At 50.0% G+C, this 24666-nt stretch overlaps 2 protein-coding genes across 2 annotated transcripts; one reads left to right on the forward strand and one right to left on the reverse strand.

Annotated features, from left to right (window-relative positions):
- Positions 1-299: 299 nt before the first annotated feature.
- LOC119106887 (3-hydroxyisobutyrate dehydrogenase, mitochondrial) lies at positions 300-16715 on the reverse strand. Its single transcript, XM_037230229.1, has 4 exons — positions 16506-16715; positions 3198-3350; positions 858-993; positions 300-303 (listed from the first exon to the last, which is right to left on the reverse strand). The coding sequence occupies exons 1-4, from the start codon at positions 16639-16641 to the stop codon at positions 300-302; spliced, it is 429 nt and encodes a 142-aa protein (XP_037086124.1). The 5' UTR covers positions 16642-16715.
- Positions 16716-20189: 3474 nt separating this feature from the next.
- Positions 20190-24664, forward strand: LOC119106888 (pleckstrin homology domain-containing family A member 3). Its single transcript, XM_037230231.1, has 6 exons — positions 20190-20250; positions 21283-21483; positions 21917-22192; positions 22742-22866; positions 23443-23601; positions 23902-24664. Exons 2-6 carry the CDS (start codon positions 21444-21446, stop codon positions 23959-23961), a joined length of 660 nt encoding a protein of 219 aa, XP_037086126.1. The 5' UTR covers positions 20190-20250; positions 21283-21443; the 3' UTR covers positions 23962-24664.
- The last annotated feature ends 2 nt before the right edge of the window (positions 24665-24666 follow it).

Raw genomic sequence — 24666 nt, forward strand, 5'->3', positions numbered from 1 at the left:
GTGTCACACCAGTGCAGTACAAATTCGCTGCCAATCGGTGCAAAATTAAACGCACTCTCGATGTGCACTTAGGCTCAACAAACAGCAACGGGATTACTTTCAATGATTTACGTCAGATAAGCTTGCTGGCGAAACAAATGTAACATGCCAGCGTTTCATCCGTTCGTTATTCACCGAAAGTATGGGAGACACCAAGTCAATGACGGCTTTGTCTCCGCCCAAGGTGACCATGGTGCCCGTCTGCAGGGCGGACAGCCCTCCGGTGATCGGGGCCTCCACCATGTCCACCTCTTTCTCCTTCACCTGAGGAAAAGAGGTCACACATTGGGGGTCTTCAGGGAAGGCAGCAAAGCAGGTTGATATTTAGACGTGATAGAAATATCAGCCGACCAACAAAAAACATTAGTCAAGTCTATTACGTACTCGCTAGTGGTTGCAGCTTCGCAGGAAATCAAGCCGAAATTGCTTTTGGATTTTTAATCAATATATTTTTACAATAATAGCAATGTAGCTATTTCAGGACCAAGGTTATCCATGCCCATCACTTCACATACTGCTGTCGGCCTGTCAGGACCACCTCCGGAGCAAACCTTCCCGTCGCGGTGACAAATACTCAGTTCACTGCAGCTAACCCCAAGTGCTGAACGTCTCGGGGTTGGGGTAACACGGAGCGGCCCTCGCTGGCGGCCTGTCAGGACCACCTCCGGAGCAAACCTTCCCGTCGCGGTGACAAATACTCAGTTCACTGCAGCTAACCCCAAGTGCTGAACGTACCTCGGGGCTGGGGGTAACACTGATCGGCCCCCGCTGGCGGCCTGTTGACCGTCCTCTGCCGGGGCGGCCACCGTTCGGCTTACCTGCTGGTGGTACCTGGATGGTCTGCTGATAGTCTGTGGTCTAGTGGTCGATCCAAACGGCGACCGTGTTGCAGCCCCGCCAGCAGGCCGTCGGCGCCCGAGTACGACGCCTCCACGTGGGCCGGCTTCGGCAGACCTGAGGTCGGCACGCGCAGACGAAACGGGTCCGTCACTACACGCACAAACGGGCCCGGCTCTTCGTAGTACCGCTGCAACAGAACATAACGAGAAGGGTCGCCTACTGGTCCTGACAGTGATCAAGTAGTTTTATTGTATCCCATGTGACGAAACGGCACAACAGTCTTGCACTTGACATTGGTTATCAATGACCTTATTTATCAATGGCCGTTGTCATTGGCCTGGCCCTTGGCAACGCTGGCCGCTTTGCGACCACCGCAGCATAGTCCGCGCGGACGATGCAACGCCGACATTATGGCATTGTGCCCCTGAGCCCGTAACCACCTCCGCTGCGTGCTGTCAGAATATCGAGACGTTTGCGATGTGCCCAATTGTCAACATTCATGATGACATATGGTGGCAACACACTTACATTGCAAATATCTTTCAAGGAGTGGCGCAGCTGTTTGACAAATCGGCTAATCGAATAAGCTGTTATTGGTCTGTCACTTCCACATGTTGTAGGGAGCCAGAGTGCACACACAATGATATCGCCCCGAAGCAGGCATGGTGCTGCGTCCAGAAATGCCGAAGTGAAAAATAACGGATCGGGTGCTTACCAAACACTTCAAGTTCGGTTGCGCTGGTGATGCTGAGATCTTACCACCCTTCTATCGATGTTCACACCGAAGCCGGCATGACACCCTCTCGCTGGCGCTGGCTCATAGTTGCTTTTCCAACCACAAATCACGCGACTCACTCACAATTACACTCACTTACCGACTCATTTTTACGCCCACCCACAAATTACGCGACTCATTTTTGGCCATTTTTAACCCCCACTCCCATGCTTACGAGCTGTTTGCGTTGGGTGAAGGGGCTCTCTTCCGATCGCGCTGTGTTAAAGGCAACATCTCATAAAGGTAACGTGTATTTGACAGCTAAATAAGGAAAAGGTGGGAAAGATAAACACAAAAACTGTTTGCCATGGGAGCAGATCAACGATATGCTGCTTGAAAGCTTTATTTATTCAAGATTTCAACATGATTTGCGGTCGCGCTTGAACTCCACGTTACCCTCCCCCCAAAAATCACGGTCTTCTTATGCTCGGATTACGCTCCCTCAAACCCACCCTTACCCCTCCATACATAACGTAATTCGTGGACGTCCTCCCAGACACCTTCTGCGGCATCTTATGACGATTACATTATGTTTCTTGGCTGTCTTTACTGGTTATGCTCTGTTCGGCTGCGTTGTCTGGCTCTGGCGTCAGCGGTCTCGCCAGCGGCGTGGGTGACATGGTAACAGACCCAATCACTTCGGCATAACGAAGGGCTAGCCAATGGAAACCATCGCCCTTGGAAACCCACACAGTTAAGACTTACTGATGTATTGGAACATCTTCTTCCCATGAGCGTGTCAGGCGGGCCGTGTAGACACGCTGATGTTAAGCGTCTGCGCACAATCTACAGGCGGCATGGCTGAAATACTGCCGGCTTAAGGCTCGGGAAGGCCGGACAATCTTGACTGAGTAGGAGATATTGGATGAGTTTTGATTGATATGAGTTGGATTAACTTTTGACAAATGGCGCTGTCTGGTGAACGTGATGAAAAAGTCCTTTGTCGCACAAAGCGCTCCGAATTGCTTACTCGTTTGGTTATGCTTGATTTTTTTTGTCAAGTAGAATTCACATTTCTTGGCTGGGTATGCCGCAGTATTCAACGCTTCGGTTCCTATTGCCGGTATTAACGTGAAGTTTTGTGTGCCGCCGTGGACAGGGGTCCGCCGTTCTGTGTGCCACCCTGGACAGGGGTCCGCCGTTCTGTGTGCCGCCGTGGACAGGGGTCCGCCATTCTGTGTGCCGCCGTGGACAGCGCTCTTGGTCTCCTGGCAATTAGGTGATGGGCAGGCAGGGGTAACTGTCGGCCCTTTTGAAACGATCTGTTCATCACAGTCTTGTCACAGCATGTCTTCCTTACATGTCAACAGTTCACCGTTCAAGATTAACTGTTGGCTACGCATGGTTTTCCGCGCGGAGAGACATCCATGTGCGCCAGACCAATCATGTCGGCTCTGTTTCGGCTCTGTCACTGCAGCCATTGGTGTGACGTAGAGTCCCTTCTACTCAACGCCCAAGCGCATTATGAAGCAGCTGGGGCGTAACGGTGCCATGCCTCACGGCTGACATCGCAGAGCAAAGCTCCCCGCGTCCCGCTACTCACACGTGATGACGACATCGGACTGTTCCGCCACCTGGCGGGAACAGGTGGCCCGCGGGATACGGTCGTCCAGGTCCGCGCCGCGCCGGGGGTCAATGTCGTACATTGCCGCCACCTTGTAGCCGCTGCGCAGGAGGTTCTTGCAGACGGCATCGCCTGTGTGCAGAGCAGCGGTAAACATCGATAGTAGCGGCTGGGTTGGACGTAATTGTATGCAACAGTTCAGCAGCGGGTTTTCCGCAGCTAGCTACATGCGACCAATGGACATAGAAACGACGCCATACAAACAGTGATATGCTTTGATGTCGGTATTCGTGAAAATCCATTCATAATCAGACCATCACGTAAAGCATATTCACAACCAATGGACAAATCATAATATGGCGGCAATACCCGTGCAGGCGAGCGGTAATTCCACTTCAAGTCGATTACCAAACCATGCTAGCTGGTACCCCTAGGCCATTATTGCTCTACCACACATAATTGGAAAATTCCATGTTACTTCCTCCGAAGCTTTTCCTCGAAATGTGCAAACGACTGATGTTTACCTGAACCTAGTTTCAAGCTTCGTTAACCGCGGAACAACGGTTAAGCCCAGTTTGGAGTAGATTCGCTCCAGTTATTTTCATGAAAATATAATTATATGAGTCGATGAAATCCAGACTACCAAGATTTTCTACACCATTAGAACTAGCTTAACAATGCAGCAAAGGTTCGTTTCATGAACGCAGCATTGCAACAAATAATTTGGACGGCAACAAAAAGGTAGTATCAAAACAACGATGCACATTGCTTCGTTAGCAAGACCCTATCCATAATTACGTCTCAACGGGAGACGAAGCGGATGCAAATTCACCGGTTCGGGCTGAATGCTAATAAAGAAGGTTTGGTGAACTATGCTTTGCAACTCTACAACTTCATGACAGGACCCTATATTTAAACAAAATGGAGGCTATACGATCCGCTGGCCATCCCGATGTCAGGCAAGTACATAGCGCGCAGTGATAACACCTGCTGTCAGGAGTGTAACTTCGCGATGTCAGTTGGCTGTAGGACAGATAAAGATCGTTGGTTATCCACAGATACTCGTAATTCTATCGTTTCTTCGGATTTCCCCAACTGTTTCCTACATAGTTGGGGAGATGGCGGAGTGGGTTGGAGAATAGGACATTAGGTCCACTCCTGCATGCTGTGACGCGTGGGCTAATGCCAGACACAGTGTGCAGCTAGATGTGGGTAGTGTTACGCTGGTGACCGTGCTAATGCAAACCTTTTTGATCTGAGCAGATAGGGTTTTAGTTGACTTCAAAGGTAAAATTATCAGCACTTCATACAAAATTGTTTTGATGTCGTGTATGTAAGGTTTGGCCTGATTTTAAAGCTGACAGCCACATCCAATCTTTTCAGGCATCCAGCTTTGCAGAGAATCCCTTCAGCCTCATGAGCTGAATGAAGGAAACTGAATCACTACGCATGGGGCGATGTAGAAGTCCAAAGACATAGGGTGCGGACAATCCGAGGTGCCATTATTCTCCAAATCTACCGTTGGCTCGATTAGCAAGGAAGATACAGGGAGTATCAAAACTACGTCATTATGAAATCTTGTTTTACTTGCAAATGCAAAGCGTTCAGCTTTATTTGTCAACACGAGCTCATCGTACAAAAAAGAGTTTCCTTTATTAAGTACCTTACTGCTCCACCATTTTCCTCCTTTGTAGTGAAAGCTTTGGCTGTGATCCGGCTGGTAACGCCTTTGCAAGCTCGACCGGTATGATAGGCTCATACAGCACCGTGGAATGTTAGAATCTAACCATCAAGCCATCTCACGAGTGCTCTCGAACGAAGTTGAATTCCTCTCGAAGGTGTTGATCCGCTTTGATGGGCATCGTGTTGACCCTTGTTAATCAGTAACGCGTTGACCCACATTAACCAGCGAAGTGTTGATCCACGCAGATTGGCAGCATGTTAACAATTCGTTAACCCTCTCTAGCATGAGTACCCATTCTATTTCTTAGAAAATACTTTTCACCGGGTTCCGGGAAAGAATTGAAAATTCGCAGGGTTGTTAAGGCTACGTGGGCTGTTAGTCTCGGGCGCACAAAACGAAAAAAGGTCAATCCGGATTGGAATCATTTCTAACAGCATACATTTCCATTGTCATTGGCTATTGTCGTGTATTGTAGGTAGGAATGCTTTGCCTGCAGACGATATGTTGCATGGGAGTGGGCAGCTTAAGAAATTTAGGTATAAATGCTTGAGTCAAAGACTTTGGAACTGGTTCATGTGTCTACGTTTCGTGCATGCACGACCTTGATTTGGTCTCTTGGGATCGCTGAAAATTTAATTGGCATATCAGAACCTATGTAAAGTGATCCAAGACACATCATGAGTGATAGGCAGAGCTCATGATTTTACGATTTATTTGCTGACCTTTTGGTGCCATGATGACGACGAAATAGTGCAAAAGGTTACGGAAAGAAGAATGAAAGCCGGCCAGAAAGCTAACAACGTGGCACACGTTAGCAAAATCATAATATCGGCGACGAAGTTGCATAGGAGTTAACACAGCCTGTGCTTGAACGAAATGTTCTACATAGAGGCCAGATTACAAATAGTCAATCAATATTGCACATGACTGCAAATGCAGTCACATGTAGTTCCGCCCTGCCCGTAACATGAGAAGGCGGAGGACATACTTAAGTTTAAACAGTGCTCAATATGTTTCCTATCGTATGTTGGTACCTAAAGACCGATGAAGTCATCATGTGCACGAGAAATGTCCATGTTTTCAAACTCGCACGAAGGGCAAAAACACCGCAGGTCGAGCGGGACCACTCCGCGTGCACGTGAGGTGCAGTTAGCCGACATCCGGCTGCCTGTCCAACATATACCATTTCTTTCCGGCGATGAGCCAGAGAAGGCTGAGAGACGGTTCAGCATGTCACACCGTTGGAAACCTTGGGGAAAGGGCATTGGGGAATCTGATGACGATCGCATGTCAGGGGTGGCAGGTGTCTCCGAGCACACCGCTGATCAGATAGCCCGAAAAAACTGCCGTCAAAACGGTGACAGACGCAAGTTGTCCTCCAGGCATTGCGCCCAACTCAGAGACACATAAAAACGTGGCAAGCCTTCGGTGATGCGTGGAGGTATTCCTTGATGTGCAAAGATACGTGACTCTTAGCGTCATGAATGGCTCCCGCATTTAATTGCGAACACCGAGCACAGCAAGTATAGCTGCTAAAGGAGTTACTACCTCCACATGTACTATTGATTGGCCCTGTCATTGATAAGCTGGAGCGAAATCTTTGTGATATGTGTCAGTATCTATGTGCAGACATTCTGTTTGTCACCGCTGAGTGCGGATTGGCATCGTGTAAACATGGATCAACAAGCCCCAACCCCACCTGCGAGCGATTGTGTCATTTGCGCCCGCGCTCCGCGCGAGCCGTGCGATTGGCTCCATTTGTGCCTGCGCTCCGCGTGAGCCGTGCGATTGGCTTCATTTGCGCCCGCGCTCCGCGCGAGCCGTGCGCGCGGGTGCGTGTACCGGAGACTTTGGGACGTTCGACTGCCGTTGCCATGAATATTATTGGTAGCAAACCTCAGTGGTATGTCTGGAGGAGGACCGCACACGCTGATATGACCACTATCGCGATTATTGTTCCATTTAACTGCATAGACTGCTCGCAGATGAGGCGCTTTCACTGTGGTAAAAGAACGCCAGAATGGATTGCTGGTATGGTACTTTCGTTCTTCGCAAACCACTTTATGTCCACGAGGACGCCATTTGAAACACATCTGTATCGATAAATGAGATGCTGCGTAGGAGTGGGTGTGCTTGAGTGCGTGCGTGTGTGCTTCGTTGTGAAAGCCTGAGTGGCGGGGGCCCGCAGAACACTGCCGTTTGGAGCACCGCAGAGTTCTCTCAGGTGAGTCTGAGCACCCGAGAGTCCTCTCAGACTGTCGTCGTCACTGCACGTGCCATCGTGTTCCTGCAGTGTGTGGACGGGTAAATCCATATCACTTTAGTTCCTCCGTCTGTGCTGGTTTGCGACGAAGTCTGAATAGGTGGCACGGTCAAAGTCGTATACGTGAAAGGGTGCCGTACAAGTCAATTACCGATACTCAGCGTGCATTTCGGAGTGGGTCAAATAATGTCCTCTCGGCGCGAATGCAACCGTAGTCTGAGTGTAACGCCTGACCTAGTATTTCACATGAACATCAGGCTGAGTGTCTACATCCTGAAGCGTTTGTTTTCCGAACATAGAAGTAATACGCGCTGAGCGTACAGCCGTGCCATTCTACGCCAGCTAAAGCATGAGGCAAACCCCGCCATAAAGGATGTTCCCTACTCAAAAGAATTGTATGCCAGGGCAGCGGGAAGCATAGTTTATCATCTAATATTGGCATGTAGACACATCATAGCTGTGAACTTAATGGTTGATGGACGATAGAGCCGTACAATGGCTATTGACTGGGAGTGCCTCCGGACCCGCCCGCCCTGCTGCGCGTGAGTGCCACGGCGGGCTACCTGTCGAACACTGAGAATGACAGCGGGTCAGGGCTGCCTGCAGAAGATCGCTCACCAAATTGCTTAAATGTGGTTAATAGCAAAGCACACATCCATCGCGAATTTGAGCTAGCAACTCTGTGCGACATGTAAATCGCTGCCAATGTCATCAGAAAGCAGTGTTTCGGGAACGACAGTGCCGTAGGAGTCCGGTTTCCGGGAACACCAACCCGTGGGCAACGACGCACCCCCACCCTCCACTCCCTTCCAGAACCCTTTTGGTATCATATAAAGGAGCGGTTAGAGAGCAGGAACCGCAAGGCCAGCTGCCTGGGGTCGAGGCCGAGCTGCGCCGAAACGCGTGATCAGCTGTATTCAAACTGAACTCATGACAGCACACGAGATGGTCCCAAGATTGTCTGTTTATTTTACAGACATGGCGAGTTCACACGGAGCGTGGCTATTCTCAGTCCAGCGTCAAATAGTGGAGCAGCGTGGCAGAGGCTGAAAGAACACACGAGAATGCAATTTACGCTGCCAACACTCGGGATAAAAGGGGAAAACGGAACATGCCACGCTATTAGTGAATATGTAGGTGGCACAGCATATAATGTATAAAATCATAAAATAGATATATCAAAGATATCAGTCAATTAACGCTCTACCTCGCACCGTTCTGTTTTAAAAACGATATCCAGTTCCCTGTTAACGAGTTCAGCTCCCAGCACGTCAAGGCTGGTGGCAGTCCGTTACAGAGCTGGGGAACCCAACACACAGCCAACCATCTACCAGCCGCGGTGCGAACGCGCGGATACAGTAGCTCTGGGCTATAAAAAATGTGCAGTAGCTCTACGCTTTAGGTGCAGTAGCTCCGTGGGTTAGGTGCAGCGGCTGGTAGCTAGCTCTACGCTAAAGATGCAGTAGCTTTGTGCTACAGGTGCAATAGGTTGCGATGTGTCGATTGCAGTTACATAATTGTTAACCGTGGGATAACAGTAGAATAATTGTGGTTTTAAAGGAATAAAATAGCTTCCAGGTTGGGGTATGAGACCTGTAAATCTTTTCAGCTCGTTAGCAAAACACAGCAGATGTTCATGGCAACAACGTCTTATGAACGGCATCGTCAGCATATGAACGAAGGTGCGCACGCATGTCTACATGACAGGAACTAGTAGCTGTCAGTTGCTAAGTGTATTTGCGAAGAACATTACGCATATACATAAGACGGCACTAGAAGCTTAATGCCTCGTAGAAACCAGAGAAGTGGAGACATAGATGCATTTCTACATATATGCATGACACCTTTACATCTAAAATGTAGTTCAAGATCTGTCATTCCATTCTCCTGGTTATCATACGAGGAATTAGGCTATTAGTGCTATCTTATATATAAACTAGCAACCGCTGAAATATCAAGCACACCTTGCTTTCCTAAACCTATCCGTCCCGCACCCTTGCAGTCAGCGGGTGAACACTGTGTACTTGGGCAGAAGATGCTGTGATGTATCACAGATAAGTACAGGTGCTATGATGCGCGAGGCCGTCCAGCTCTGAAACGCATCTTGCTGCGATGTCTGCACCGAGACGGGACGCAGGGGACGTCATGGCGGAGTGGTGAGAGCCTTCGGCTGCCACGTGGGAACCCAAGCTCAAACCCCGGTGATCGCCTCTGAACGCTTATGTGACCTCCGCCCTGGCACTCCATGAAAAGAGAGCGTGACGAAGAGTGGCGTGCTCTCTTAGAAAAAGAGTCCAAAAGCACTTTTTCAGGGAAGCGATCGATGGTCATGCCAGAGGCGACTGCCAGAGGCAGTGGAACCAACACGGCCAGCAACCATCCGATTGGCAGTGTTACAGGAGTGCTAAACACCAGCAGTGCTCCTGCCCGAGCACTGGCAACGATTTGGCAAGTTTAATGATGCCAGTACTTCGCAAATCCCGGATCGCATGGTTGATGACTTCTAGTCGCTGTTGATCCAACATCCCAACAAAAGTTGACGATCCCTTTCCAACACATACGCAGTTGTTTTCCCCGGCTGATGCTAATTCTTTTATCAAGTGCACGTTACAGTGCAAAGTCAGCAGCACGAACTCATAGGTGGCAAACCCAAAACCACGTATCGGGAAAAAATTCAGCGTCACGCATTTTTTCAACCCTCTACATCGGAGTAAAATTGCAGCAGTAGCTCTAATTCGCTCTTGAGTGCCGCGGGGGAGGGGCGTATCTTGCGATGCGCCGGCGCCGCCCAGACCTTCTGCCGATTGCTTTGTTTGGCACGCACCCGAGACCAAAGACACTCGGCTGAGAAAACAGCTGTGCTGGACGCCACAGCCAAAGGTGTTCGGATCAACACAGCAAGCAGATTTCTAATGGACAGCGACTTGAAGTCCGTTGGAGAGCTACACTTATCCTGACCAAATATCAGCCGATACTGTTTCAAGCGAGAAACGATGCCAACCTCTTGCATCTTTTGCACGGGATGCTTGATGGCTTTTCGCAGTCGGTTTCTGTCCTTTCCTATTGCCATGCAGATTTCCTTCCTCCGCAGTGACGTCTGTGACGTGTGACGTCTCTTGCAGCGGTATCAGGTCACATGCGTCTCTTGTGACCTGACGCAGTGACGTCTCTTGCAGCGGTATCAGGTCACATGCGTTGGCGCCGAATGTGCAGAAGGGCCTGTTGATGTCGATGTAACTCATGACTCGAGGATCGAGGACCCGCCGACCGCTCTCTCCCGCCAAGCGCAGCTCGATGAAACGTTCTCGGGATGCGATGCGATAGAATAGCCCACGCTCGTACTTGTTACTGCTCGTCTCCCAGTCATTGGTAATGCCCAACGCTGACTCTGTGGCTGGGATCCAGCCCGGATGTCCGGAGAACTCCCGCAGGCTGCTGATGGGTCGGTCCACGGTGATGGCGGTCAAATGCGAGATCAGGTTGGCAGTGTAGTTGACGTAGGTGAGGATGCCCAGCAGCCAGCTGGAAATCACGGCGGTGCGGGCGGCCAGAGAGCGGGGAGTGCTCGCCCAGCCCTGCCCCACCGACGTCATGAAGCTGCAGAGCAGGCACCAGCCCCAGGTCATGTCCTTCATCATGCCGCGACTCTACACCCGTCCTTGGTTGAAGCACAGCGAGACGTGGAGCACCACGGACACCACCAGCAGCGAGACCAGCAGCACCCACCAGACGTCAGCGTGCAGCAGCTTCAGCAGAGAGTCGAGCATGTTCGGTCCAATCTGCGGGAAACCTCGGGAGCCCCGGCGCGCGTGGTACGTGTACTCGTCGTGATCCACCGGCGCGGCGTCTAGGTGGTCGAACACGATCGCGCGATCCCTTCTGATTCTGATCCACGTTAAGGCTACATCAGCACGACGATAGGCTAGTTCGCCGCCATCCCCAGCCACGTGCCATTTGTGTCCCTGCTGTCGTAGCCACCAGTCAGAAGAGTCGCCATCTTGTAGCGGAGATGTAGACTGTGCGCCATGATCTGCCACAGGTCGTAGAGGTAGCCGTCGCACTTGTACGAGCCATCGGGATGCGGGTAAACGCCGATGTACGGCGGGCCGTGGATGGCCGTGACGCGGAGCTCCTCATCCACCACCTGACCACTGAGGGGCGTCACGGACCAGCTGGCGCCCACAGAGACCAGGCCGCCGAAGTGCTCCATGTCCGTGTGACGGCGGCAGGCCTTCGGTTCGCCGGCAGAGGACCGCCGCACACACAGCCTCTTTGGAAGACGACGGCACACTGGCGCCGTCTTCAGGATCGTCCTGCTGCCGTGTGCGGACGCGTGTGGGCGAGGAACGAAAGAAGCACGTCGGACAGGGCCGATGCGTCTAATCGATGGGCGGCACGATCCTCGACACCTGATGGACGCATCAAAGGACACGCCAGGCATTCAGGGCTAGGCCAGGTCTGGACTTCAATGCACCCAGTCAGGATTTGTCGCTATCGTGGGGAAAGACCGCTTGACAGTGCATGGAATGCACCGGTACGAGCCTGTCAGTGAATGCATGTGACATCACGAAACGGAAACGCTGTCCTGCTGGTAAAATCAAACTGGCTGCAACACGGGTAAAGACCACAGCGCGGTAGCCGTTTGGCGTTACTAACACAAGGGCAGCTATTGTTTTGCAAACGAAAAGAGAGAGAGAGAGAGAGAGAGAGAGAGAGAGAGAGAGAGAGAGGGAGAGAGAGAGAGAGAGAGAGAGAGAGAGAGAGAGAGAGAGAGAGAGAGAGAGAGGAGAGAGAGAGAGAGAGAGAGAGAGAGAGAGAGAGAGAGAGAGAGAGAGAGAGAGATCATGATGCATCACTGGTCTGCCGTCCACCTCCTTCACTTGTAGATACACTCTCTGTCCTGTCAGCTATGAAGGAGGTCCACAACTTGTGGCGTCCTTGGCGTGACTTCCCCTTCCACAGCGGAGCACATTGCACAGCAGACGTTCTGTGCATTAGTGGTTAAAGGCATTAAAATAAAGACCGTCCGTAGATAAGCGGATGAGAGTTGCGAAACACTGAAGGCGAGGACCGAATGTTCTGCCCAAATATCAGTGCACTGATGCACCTTCCGCGTGATTTGGTCGGCAAATGACCTCAGCACGCCTGAGAGTCTACCGAAGCCCAGAAGCTGCTTTGGCCCTGAGGTGATTATTTTTGAAGGGCACGAGTCAGTGCACATGTCAGCTGTTTACATGACCAGTCGGTGAGTTAATACCCATGTCTGTCAGCACTCGCGACTCGGAGATCCGGCCAAAGCTCTCGACAGTAAGTTTCAACGAAGCGAAGGAGCCTCTGTGTATAGCACGCCTGACCAGTCGCCTAGGTGTCTGTGGTCCCTCGCCATTCAGTCGCCCAGGTGTCTACCGCCGCTTACCGCTCAGTCGATAAATCGCGCTGGTGGCTGCCAGGTCGCAGGTGTTGCAACAACACTGGCGACCGGCCGTAGAGCTCTCCAACTGTATCAGCTCTCCGGCCGTAGAGCGATGGAATTATGGGACCTACGATGCACATTTTGCGATAAGAAATTCGTGTTACTCATAGTTAAAAACGATGTTCCGAAATTCCCGGCGTCCAGTAGTACCCGTTGTCGACACATCCCAATCTCTGCGGAGGAGTTTATTAAGTTCTCAAAACAGAGGAGATAGTCAAGGCGGAGGAGTTCATCAAGTTCTCAAGCAGTGATGATGGCGAAAAACATTAAGATAGAGACCGTCCGTGGATAAGCGGATGAGAGTTTGCAAAACCCTGAAGCAATAGAAAGCTCTCCGGTGGTGGAGCGATGGAATTCAGGGACCCACAAACATTGTGCATTTTACGGTTAGAAATTGGTACTACTCATAGCTAACAAGTTACGCTAAATTTCAGGCATCCAGTATTACCTCTTGCCTGATGCATCCTAATCTCTGCGAAGCGGCTCAATTCATTAACGCAGAAAAGGTGGTAAATGCAAGTCAGGCTACTACCGCACCCTTCATTGTGTCGACTGATTTAACCAATGTTTTATCACGTTATTTGTCATGGGTGGGCGTCATCTCATAAGCTGGCCCCTGAAGAATGTTATCAGATTATCTACAAGCAATAACGCTTACAAACATAATTAGTTTGGAATCTTTCCTTTATTAAGTTTTCGCTCATCCCTTCACTCGCCCCTTGTTCACATCAATGAAACGACCTTAGCTGGCTCACAGAGCACCAGCCTCGCACGTAATGCCGATCGTCTTCCAGTCGTTTCATTCGCCAGTGCCCAACTCCGTGACAGGCGTCAAGTATGACCGTCCGGACGCTTCCCGCAGACTATGACGGGTTTGACGACGGGACAACAAGAAAACGCCCGATCTCCCTGTGGTGAAGCACACGATTCGCCACGCTTTGACCATCAGCGAACAGAAATCCATAAAATCCCCTGAATATGCCGTTCTCAAAACAACTTAACGACGATGGTGCTTTGTGCATCGCTTAAGTCTACAGAGACGGGGCGTAAAAGTGGAAGCGTTCTAGTTTTCTGTTGTTCGTGTTTGGAGGGCGGGACGTGGGGAGAGCTTATTTTTAGAATAAAAATGTTTTGTTTGCTTGGATGAATGTCATTACAAATTTGTTGTGTATATCTACTCCTTTAAACGTATAGCGGTTTCCGAATCACTATCCTTTTGGGTTTTACTGTGGAAAGTTGCAGGCACATCTCATTTTTCTTCTTCTTTTTTGCCGATTTTTCCCCTTACGCTCCAATAATCCTGCAAAGATGAAGCTTTATTATAAGCTCATGAGGGCAAGTATGACACAGGGATACTTACATTGTAATGTCATTTCTGTTCATAGCATTACGGCATCAAATTTAGGGTGCATATTTGGGGGGGGGGCATATTAGGGTGCAATGCATATTGATTGCCACTAAAAATGTGTCGGAAGATGTAGCATACAGTAGCCATTTTCACGATGAAATGGTGTATTGAAAAGCTGTAAAATGTTTTTTTTTTCAAAGTCTTATTATTTACTATACACTCTCACAAGTAAAATGTGGTTTTCATGCGATTCCATTAGCATGCATTAGGTAGACCACACGTATCCAACCAAGCACAAGTCTGTTTTATCAAATGAAACCCTTTACAGGCATTTCTTCAGCCCATGCATTTAGTTCACCAAATTCTACGAAAATACTAGGCCTGGCAATCAGCGATATGCATCGGGCGAGGGTGTTGGATGCCGGTTGCCCCAATCTTGTGGAAGGGACTAAGCGGCCGACCAAAATCCGTTGAACCCCATGCCCCGAGCTTATAGCACCGATCGACACCAAACCTCCACCATTCGATGCCGCTTGGTCGATAACCCTGTCCAGAGTATGGTAAACTTGAGTCACGTCAAATGCCGCCAAAAATACTCCAAACTGGAAAAATTAAGTCGCAGACAACCCCATGCTCCAAGCCTATGGCACCCATCAACATCGAAAGCCTTCACCAATCGATGCAGCATAGTCGGTATCCTATCCTTGGCAGAATATGGCGACTGGTTTAGGTCAAAAGTCACTGAAAACGCTCAAAATCACCCAAATTGGCTGCAGACAACCAATGCGCCGAGCCCATGGGACCAATCAGCATAACACCTCCACCAATCGGAGCGCAATAGTCAATATCCTATGCTTTTTAGAACAGTGCTGTTGTTTACATCGATGGCGTGTGAAGCAAGGCGGGGTTTAAGGATCATTGTGCTCAAGGATCATTCATCTTGAATCATGTTAAGTTCAGCAAGAACTGTTAGCTCAGTAAGAACTGTAAGCAGCATCTGTGTGTGCTGAAGTAAGTTCTACATAGTAATGAACAAGGCCGTGTCGTCATTATCGCTATTGGAACTTTACGACGCACTCTGCTGCTGAGGCTATATAGCGTCGCCTGCCTCTCAAGCGGGCAAGAGGGGCGGGCACCGTGGGGAATTGAATCCTGAACCCCTTGTTTCCCAGACGTGCGGTGGATACTGCAGATGCGTTAACCACACCACTGTCGGCACCCTGAGGCCAGGGACGCTACGATGATACAGGAGTTTGTTTTGTCAGGTCTGTGTAAGAGATGCCACCAAATGTTTTTAATAAGTTTTGAAAGGTTTCGGCGGATAAGAATCTGGCGCTGTACTGTCCATAAAAGCATGATCTGGCTTGCAGCCAGCTAACCGCAATTTTATTTAATTAAAGGTCTGTACAAATATGTCTTAATCTCTGCGAAGCATCTTAAGCTGATAACCGTTGATTTAAGATGGTTGGCTAGAAAATTAAGGGTGAAAAGCTTTTAAAAGCTTTCAAAAACCTTACACCGTGCCTATTCATGAAAACGGCTAATACTTAATTCCTTTTTTTGTATTATGCATCTTTGTTCTGTCTCGCCCTTTAATGTTGTTATATCCAGGCAAAGTTTCGGACCAGCAGCCTAAATTTAGTTTTATCTTAAACGAGGCCGACAATGCAACCCTTCTCATAGCGGGGCCAAGGTTTTGCGCGGAGGACTGACTGGGCCCGTATTACCGCGCTAGATGTTCTAAAAAGACGCGCGGTGCAGCTTGCCGCGCGGGACCTCACCAGACGGCAACTCCGCCCTGAGGCGTTCTCAGCTGCTGTCCCTGTTGGGCAGCAGCGCCGCCCCATCGGTCCGCAGGCACGCTACGCGCAGCCTTTCCGGAGAACGAGGGCACAAACATCTCAGTTGCTCAGGGTTTATCGAGATCGAAAAGATGTTGGTTGAAATGATAAATTTTCTGTTCCTTCTGGGAAATCGATGATGTGATATCTCAGGCAGACTACGCGTGGGGTTGATTCAATAACCAAAACATACTTCTCATGATGTTTTCGTTGGAGGCCAGGTGATTCAGTCTGTCCGTGTTTAGTAATATGATTTTCATATTCTGAATAAGTACGAAGTAACTGTCTTTGTTACCTCATACTGATTCATACCTTTCATGTTTCACTTAACAGTTGGATGAACTGTTCTGTTACGTAATTCTGCAACGACCAAAGGCCACGTGTGGGAACACAATACCACTGGGTCCAGGAACAATGACAGACGCATCAACCCATTTGTCAGCACGCATTTCTCTGTATAGCGTGATTAGTGGATGATTGGACCTGGAGATAATCGAGCCGGATTCTTAACGAAATAAGGCATTAAGCTATCCAGAAACTCACGCTGATTTCATTCATGCTTGCACTGATGGATGCGCGCACACATTGAGTAAACCACGGTGCCGGCGGCTCACTGCTTTGTCGGTCACAGGATTGCCAACGTCACGACCAAACGATTATAGAGGCGGACATCCTCACCGACATTTCCGACACCGACGACGCCAATGGGCGTCTCGGCGGAGACGGAGGTGAGCTGCCGGCGGGGCGCCACCGTCAGCGCGCGGCGCGCCAGCGTCGGCACCGACAGAGCACGGCACGCGCGCACCAGAGCCATGACTTGGGCGGCGAGAGGGACTGCGGACGACCCGGCCTGCGCAGCGTGCTTGAACTCTGGTAACGCTCTGCTGTCACCGGGTGGGGGCCCTCTGTGCCTGCTTCCCCGCGGTTCGTCCGCCCAGGGCCAAACACGCGCCGAAAGCCAGTGCCCCGACACGTGGGTGCGATAAACACATGCCTGGCTGGGTTGGCCGCCGCACGGACCAAACGCTGTCAATCGATAAAGATATCACCAAAAGGTTCACGCAAGTACATGCGGGCTTGCTCCGTTAAGCGACGGAGCTTCTATGGACGATTCGTGTTTGTATTGTTCTGCGATAATTCAACGCCATTCATGGCATTCCCTGGCCGACCCCTGGCCCCTGGCTCCTGGGATGCCTGCCGAGGACAGGGTGTGTTGTACTGGCTACCAGGGACGAAGGCGGGTCGTGGGAAACAAACTTAGCCCATGTGTTTGTTTTTCGTGCAGCATCATGGGATTATCGCTTGCAACTTTCAAAGATATCGGTGGGCGATAGCCCACACCACTCTCGCCCTCTTTATACGCATTTGCATGCTTGGAGGTGGCTATTACAAATGCCCGAAGAACCCCATTTCGTTTGTGTCAAGAAGCGATCGTAAGCCAATGAAGATAGCATTAAATCGTACCTGAGGTAGTCGTTGCCACAGCACTTGCCGGCTCGCGTCAGCTGGGCATACGTCGAAGCTGATGAGGCATAAGAAAGTGGTGCAAAGTAATGATTAGGAACCATCATTTGAGGCATTCTTCTGCGATGAACGCGCGATCTGCTTACTTAGACAAAGTCAGCGATTGTTCAGCTTTTAAATTCTGCTTTCCAGATATTCACTGCGGTTGGAGTGCTATGCTACGAGCGTTACGCGCTCAAAAAGTGCAAGAAAACAGCACTTCATACCACTGCAAATGTCAAATCTACTTGATTTCACCACTGCTACCAGTCAATGTTACTGCAATGTGTCTGTGTTACATAGTATCATATGTCTATATTCAGACTTTTGAATGGCTTCAAAACACACCCCGAGTAGCCAATGGGAGTGCAGTTTGCCGCGGCGGTGAGCTTCGCTGAAAAAATTACTGCATTTATATGGCCCTATTATCGCACCTGTTGCAATTTATGCGTAACCCAATGCATTTATTTTATCTGGTATTTGTCGAAGCAAGGAGTTCGAATAATGCATTTGATGGCTACTACGGTTCATTTTTCTCGCTGCAACGAACGAACGAACGAACGAATGAATGAATGGATGGCGGCTGCCAGACGCAGGCAACATGCGGCGCGCGCGCGTTCCGTCGCATTGTTTAAAATACTGGTCACCAGCGGCTGGGCGACCAACCGGTGGCGTCTTGATTGCGCGAAAATGTGAAACTGGAACTCTTTAGGTAAATATTACGCATGAACGTGACAGTGCGCAGACTGACGAATAAAATCACGGTGAATACAGGCAATGAATCAATGCAGCCGATGGTGTAGATTTCGCCACGATCCTGGCTAGTTTCGGCAACAGCGTGATGTACTCGGCACCGACAGTTCCGACCTGTCGAAACGCCGACAGTTCCGACCTGTCGAAACTCTGACATTTCCGACCCGTCCGATGGCTATCGGCACAACCGTCCGCCGCACAAACTCGTATTGGTCACATGAATTGACGATTGTACGTCGATCGACGTTTTGAAATTGGATTAGCACCTCTACATGTTCTAGCTGCTAAGCTATGGCAAAAAACATGTAAGCGGCCAAAAACCGGGCAGATCCATCTTGGCCGTGTCTGTGCGCGTGACATAAAACACGTACTACTGCAAATATCACGCCAGGCGATTCCCCGTTCAGTTATTCACCTAAGCGTGTTTATCGCTCCAACCACGTGTTGCCGAGATCTGGCACGGTTTCTAACAGTTGCTAGCCGACTTTGGCATCGGTCCCATTTTCGGTGCGCCCGGACAAAACCGATGGGCTTACAACGACCCTTCCGCCACGTGCCACGCCCGAACCCCGGCCAAGCCGCTATAGGAGCAACCACTCTATATCAAGACAGGTTTTGCCAATCGGGCGTAGCCGGGGAGTGGGTCGAGTTGCCTCGATGATTAATGACACTTTGACTTGACTTTACTTTATTTGGTTTGAGGCGTTTCGGGCCGTTCGCACCATTTCGCGCCTTTGGGAGGGTTCTTTCAAATCAATCTTGAGATGTGATTGAAGAAAGAAATAGCACAATGAAGGTGATAACCCGTCACAGTCCTTGAAGCATATCAGCACGTCTAAGAAAATTGAACAAAAGACAAGAAGATGTTGATGGTCATTACCTAAGATAACTTTTTACGGCAACGCAACGTTTTGGTGACGACAATATGCTTCTTATGCCTTTCGCTGCTGTTGAAACTAGCCACATTTAAACAATACATGCTTAAACAAAGCACATTATCAGTTTTGATGAGCTCATTTCTTATCATTTTTGAACACATTGAAACAAAATATGTTTAAATAAAAGGGGACGATGACACGGTTGGCAGAGGGGACGAGGGTGTTTTAAATAAGTATGTGAAAGATTTGTGTGTCCGATTCGAAGACGTGCTAATACTTTTCTTCTAAACAGTCTGCATGGTTGACTGATGGCCAATTTCTGGTATTGTGTCATGAAATGTCATTTCATTGTCATGTCATTTTGTGAGTCATACGTGTTACAGGGTAGCGCACACCCGGTGTGGTTTTCAGCCCCCGAGCCAATGGTATAAATAAAGCGACAGTGCGGATTCTTTGCGATCATGGGATTGAATTTTTGTTGTACGTGGTTGTTGTCACGGTGCGTTTAGTCAACAAAAAGAAATAGAGCTTTTCGAGGTGACAGCTGCCAGTGGGTACTACAAAATCAGGCGACACGTGGGCTCGCTTAGGACATTATTTAAACTATGGCAAAAAAGCACGATGTCTTGAGACGCTATTGTGAGGTCCAAACGACGTTCCGCCGTCCCAAGTATGCCTGGTGAATTCGTGGCAATATATGTGAGGAGGTAAATGCTGGGTGACTGGCATTTTGTCCTATCTGCGTGACGCAACTTATGTGTAGCGTACTCAATACGTCGGAGGGCTAGAGGCATAATGAAAACATCTGCTTCAGGCATTGACCTGGGAACAACCGGCCGGTCGCCGCGCCAATGGCAGTAGACTGTCTAGACTTGTATAGGTCAATGGCTTCAGGTGCCAAAATTGATGTGCGCAGTGTTCCTTGTGTGATCCGCAAGAACATATTTTGCATAACAATAAGGGCCTTGCGGTTTGGGACTTCGCTGTTTTCAGCGCTCGATAGTGCGGTTTCGAACTAGCTGGACGGGCATTGACAAGTTTTCAATGCAACGTAACGTGTCAGGTGAGGACGAAAAAGAAGTATAATATGCATCGTTCACGTGGTGCACAGGAGGACTCGGGGACCTTTTTCATTTGAATCGGACTCCTTTCGTAAAAATTCTAATAAATAAGTAACCTTGAGGGCCATCATCAGCTGACGTACGACGCAGGCGATCCGGAGAGCTGCGCCAGGTTCACTTGCCACCTTGTCAGTTTCTGCAGGCGATGGATACGGCCGGCAATTTGAGGTATGTTCAGCTTCAGACGTATTGAATTTCAGTACATTTTTGATTGGTGTGACGAGTGCCTGTTTTGCAAAATTCAAAAGCGGATGTTCACAAAATAGGAGCTGCGATCCAGCTAGCATGTGCTCTAGATAACACCCATGCACCTGAAAAAACAAGGGATGGACAGTGATAGTCGGCCATCACATTATTCAACATGCTAGTTGCATTAAAGCTGCTTTCATAAAGGTCATTGTCTTTTGCAGTATGTGCAATGCTTATGTCTTTCATAAGCACTGCTTACTGTGATTGAATATAATGGAAAACCCGTGGAAATATAATATAAGAAGAGGGTTTGCAAAATGACAACATGGAAGGGAAATCCCACTCCTGGCAAGCCTACTATGCCGTCTCATACCTGTATTCTTAACCTGGATTTAACAGTGACCAAATGTTGTTGGGTATCTTAATTATGCTGCTTGAATTTGGATGAATTTGAGAAGGAACAACTCAAACCCATTTTCCCATTACTAGATGTCCTGGCAATGGGCCAAGTGCCAGACAGTTGACATGCTTCGAAACTGGCAGGTTCTCATCTCAACTGGTAATGGTCTACATAGTGAATTATTATTATGAATCATGCAAGCTTGTAGCTACAAGCTTCAAAGCTAGTGAAGCTACAAGTTGAAAAACCAGGGATATTGGATTTGATCCCCTGCAGTGCCTGTGTGTTCTGTCAGGGGGAGAGGCATCCATTTCCATATGGCATCAAGTGCTTTGTGCATCATGGTGCCACATTGAAAATAATGACATGACAAACATGAGATGGCACCAGCTAATACCATTCAGTGAGGTGTCACTTATTTGAGTACCTCAGGCTCCTGATGCATCTGGTCATGGATATGGTGCCTGCAGGTGTTTACAAAAGAACTTAACATGAATTCCAGAGCATTCTGAATGCATATGCACTATGTGAGAAATATTTGTGCATATTGGATAGGCTACATGGTATTCAGTAGGTCAAACATTTTGTTTCAATTCAAATGTCTATTCCAGGCTTCATCTTTCTTTGTCTTTTAAATATCTCCATAGAGATTACAAGCACCAGCATTTCTCATTTTAATGAGAAAGCAAGGACTATAATTTTGTTCTCCCTACTGATATGCACTGAAGTCTTGCAAAGCATGGATGGGGAAGAGGAAACATAACTGGTGAAAATGGAGGGTATATTGCACAAATGGACAAACTATTGGAATGGTAAGTAAGTATTTTGCAGACTTGTTACAGCAGAAATCATCTTATGATAATTATGCTGATGCATTACAGTTTTGTTTCCTCATGTATCTTCAATTTGAAAAATGTTATTGATTACTGTCCCACAGCCTACAGTGCATGCTGTCTCAGCTATTAATGGTGAATATACTGTTTTGTTTTGCTGACAGACAAGTCACAAATCCACAATTTAATACTTGCTTAATTTCCTGCATAATCCATCTTGCTCAGGTGCCTCAGACATGAGCTGTGGTGGGCATTTGTTGATAGCTCAAAACTTCTGGGGCACTCATCCAGAAGTGGATCAATATGCATGCAATAACAATGTAGTATTGCTCAGTCTCTTCATCAGCAGTGCATGTACGTGGTTACAGCTACAAGTGCTGATGACTCATGCTTTTCTGCCCTTCTGGTACAGGGTGGCAGCCACGTTGGTTCATCCTGGAAGATGGCATCCTGTCCTACTACCAGTCCAAGGAGGATGTCTCCAAGGGCAGCAAGGGCTCCATCAAGGTGTCCGTGTGCGACATCGGCGTGCACGCCACGGACAGCACGCGGCTCGACCTGACCATCCCGTCCGAGCAGCACTACTACCTGCGCGCCGGCTCGGCGCAGCAGCGCCAGCAGTGGCTGATCGCTCTGGGGTGCGCCAAGCAGGCCGCTGGCAAGGCCCGCACCGGTCGCCAGTCCTCAGGTACGGCTCAGCCGGCGGGCGCCGTGACCGGCGAGCGTAACCAGGGACGCGCTGACTCGCGAGTGCTGGTGATGCAATCGTTTGATGTGGTCGGATGTGCGGCCGTTTGGTGTGCTTAGATGGTGCAATCGTTTGGTATGACGGATGCCGACCTAGCGCGGTGGAAGGAGGCCAGGTGCGTGGTTGGTAGGATGGGAGGGCAGTGCCAAAATTTATCCAAAAATCTGTGAAGGTGAATATGAACTAAGTTTTTTTCGAAATCGCCGATAATTGGTGCAAATCTCGGCTTGGGTACCTGAGGCAATGGGTCGCTCCCTGCCCCCCTCCCACCCGTACACGATGGTTACATCCCGGGAGGAGGCATAGCGAATATATGGCTGACACTGTGCAGCACATATGCTAACAGTAAGGGATGTGAATTGACAAGACGAGGTCTCCCAACCCCCGATCCACGCTTGATGTGCGGCGTGTGTGTGTGTGTGGGGGGGGGGGGGGAAGGAGGGCACGGTAGTCGGCCCGTCCCGCGCTTTAGCCTGCCGCGCCCCACAGGCGACACCGGCACTGATAACGTGCGCACCAAGAAGTCCGAGCTGCGGCTGTACTGTGACCTGCTGATGCAGCAGGCGCACCAGGTGAAGACGGCGGCCTCCGACCCGGACGGACCCCAGCTGCAGGTCAGCACGGTCGGCCCGGGCCTCGGCGCTGTGTGACGGTCGCCCCCTCACGGAAGGCAGGCTCTTGCAGTAGCAGTCACACTCCTGGTGGCATCTGAACATGCCACGAACAGATACCGTTGTCGTGCCTGCAGTGGCGGTCACACTCCTAGTGGCCCCTGAACATGCCACGAACAGGTACCGTTGCCGTGCCTGCAGTAGCGGTTACACTCCTGGTGTCATCTGAACATGTCTCGAACAGATACCGTTGCCGTGCCTGCAGGGGCGGTCACACTCCTGGTGGCATCTGAGCATGCCACGAACAGATACCGTTGCCGTGCATTGAGGAAGCCGGTCAAAAGGGAACCTACTGAAATCCAGCTAGCTCAAAATTTCGGGGCTGGACTGCTGGATAGATGTGATAGATATGACAGAAAACTCGTTGTAAGAGACCTTGCGGCTGGCACGTCGGATGCCACCTCGAAGATCAACAAATACTCTGCACCACAAATTTGCGGCCTGTGACGGGCTTTCGCCCGCCGCACGGAAGACTGGCGTGTGCGGCAGCCAGCTGACGCCGACCCCGGCGCGTTTCAGCAACTGGAGGAGGCCACCTCGCTGCTGGGCCCCACGTGCGACACGTTCATACGCACGCTGGATGAGTGCATGGTGCTGATCGCGCGTGCCACGGCCGGCTCCCCGCCGCCCCACCTTACCGATCTGGGCATGCCCCTGCACGCTGCCCAGCAGAAGCGGGTATGTGCCGACTCCTGCCTTAGCGGCGGGGAGCGCGCTCCTGACGCGTGGTCTCTGGCTCGTAAGGCGGGCAGAGTTGATGGTTCCGATCGTCACCACACGAGCTCTTACATCACACGAGCCAGGCCCAATTTCCGTTGATGTACCTAAATGCGCTTCGAATATGTCTCGAAAGTCATCAAAACATCATTTTTTGGCGGGTCCTGTCATGCTGTAGGGCTGGTGTCGTCAAACCGCGAGGCCGGTCTGAACTTGAGATAGCATTGGATGGAACTCTAATATGCCGCCACCTTTTTCCAGGAGAAGCGGGCCTCCACGTCTTCCAACGACTACTCGCGTTCTAACTCTGTGGGCAGTTAATGGATGCGTCGCAACGGACGCCTTGTGTCTGGTCCGCACTCCCGACTACCGGCAGCACGCGGGGCCACCGAACTCACTTGTCACAGACCGCACTTATTCACCTGCGGGTCAAGTGGTGTGTCTGGACTGACAAGATTCTAGGAAGCGAGCGTTCCACCCCGGCCGAATGGGTGTGGCGCTACACGTGTCGTTCTCGCGGTGAAGTATAAAATGTGCAATGGCGGCCGGGTCACTGGTTCACGTGCTCCGTTGTGTGTGTGAGATCTCAGTTCGCCTGTGTTCCTTGATCACACCGCACGTTTGATTGATAACTGTTCAGTTTACTGTTGGTAACAGAGTCTATTTTATATACATTGGCGCTTGTGATATCGTGCTTGCGCTGCCGTGCTCCAGTGTCCCTGGGCAACATAATCGGCTTCGATCGGACTATGTATGCTAGGCAACGGGTCGAAATAGAGGTATGCAGACGCTTGTCGTTGGGTCAACAGGTACGAATAGATGTAACGCACGAAATACCCGCAAATGCGCCACGACAGTGGACCCAAAAACGTGTGGTAGGCGTGGCTTTGTGACGTCTTTTGTCCGTCAATCCCAAGTTTTACACCACACGCTTTAACAAAAAAGGTATTCTGGGCTGCGACTTCACATATAATCCCGCGCACAGCACTCAGGGAACATTTAGCCGCATCTTAACGCCGTCAAAAC

This window comes from Pollicipes pollicipes, unplaced genomic scaffold (assembly GCF_011947565.3).
Source record: "Pollicipes pollicipes isolate AB1234 unplaced genomic scaffold, Ppol_2.1 Scaffold_6330;HRSCAF=7507_pilon_pilon_pilon, whole genome shotgun sequence".
In the NCBI taxonomy this organism is placed as follows: Eukaryota; Metazoa; Arthropoda; class Thecostraca; order Pollicipedomorpha; family Pollicipedidae; genus Pollicipes; species Pollicipes pollicipes.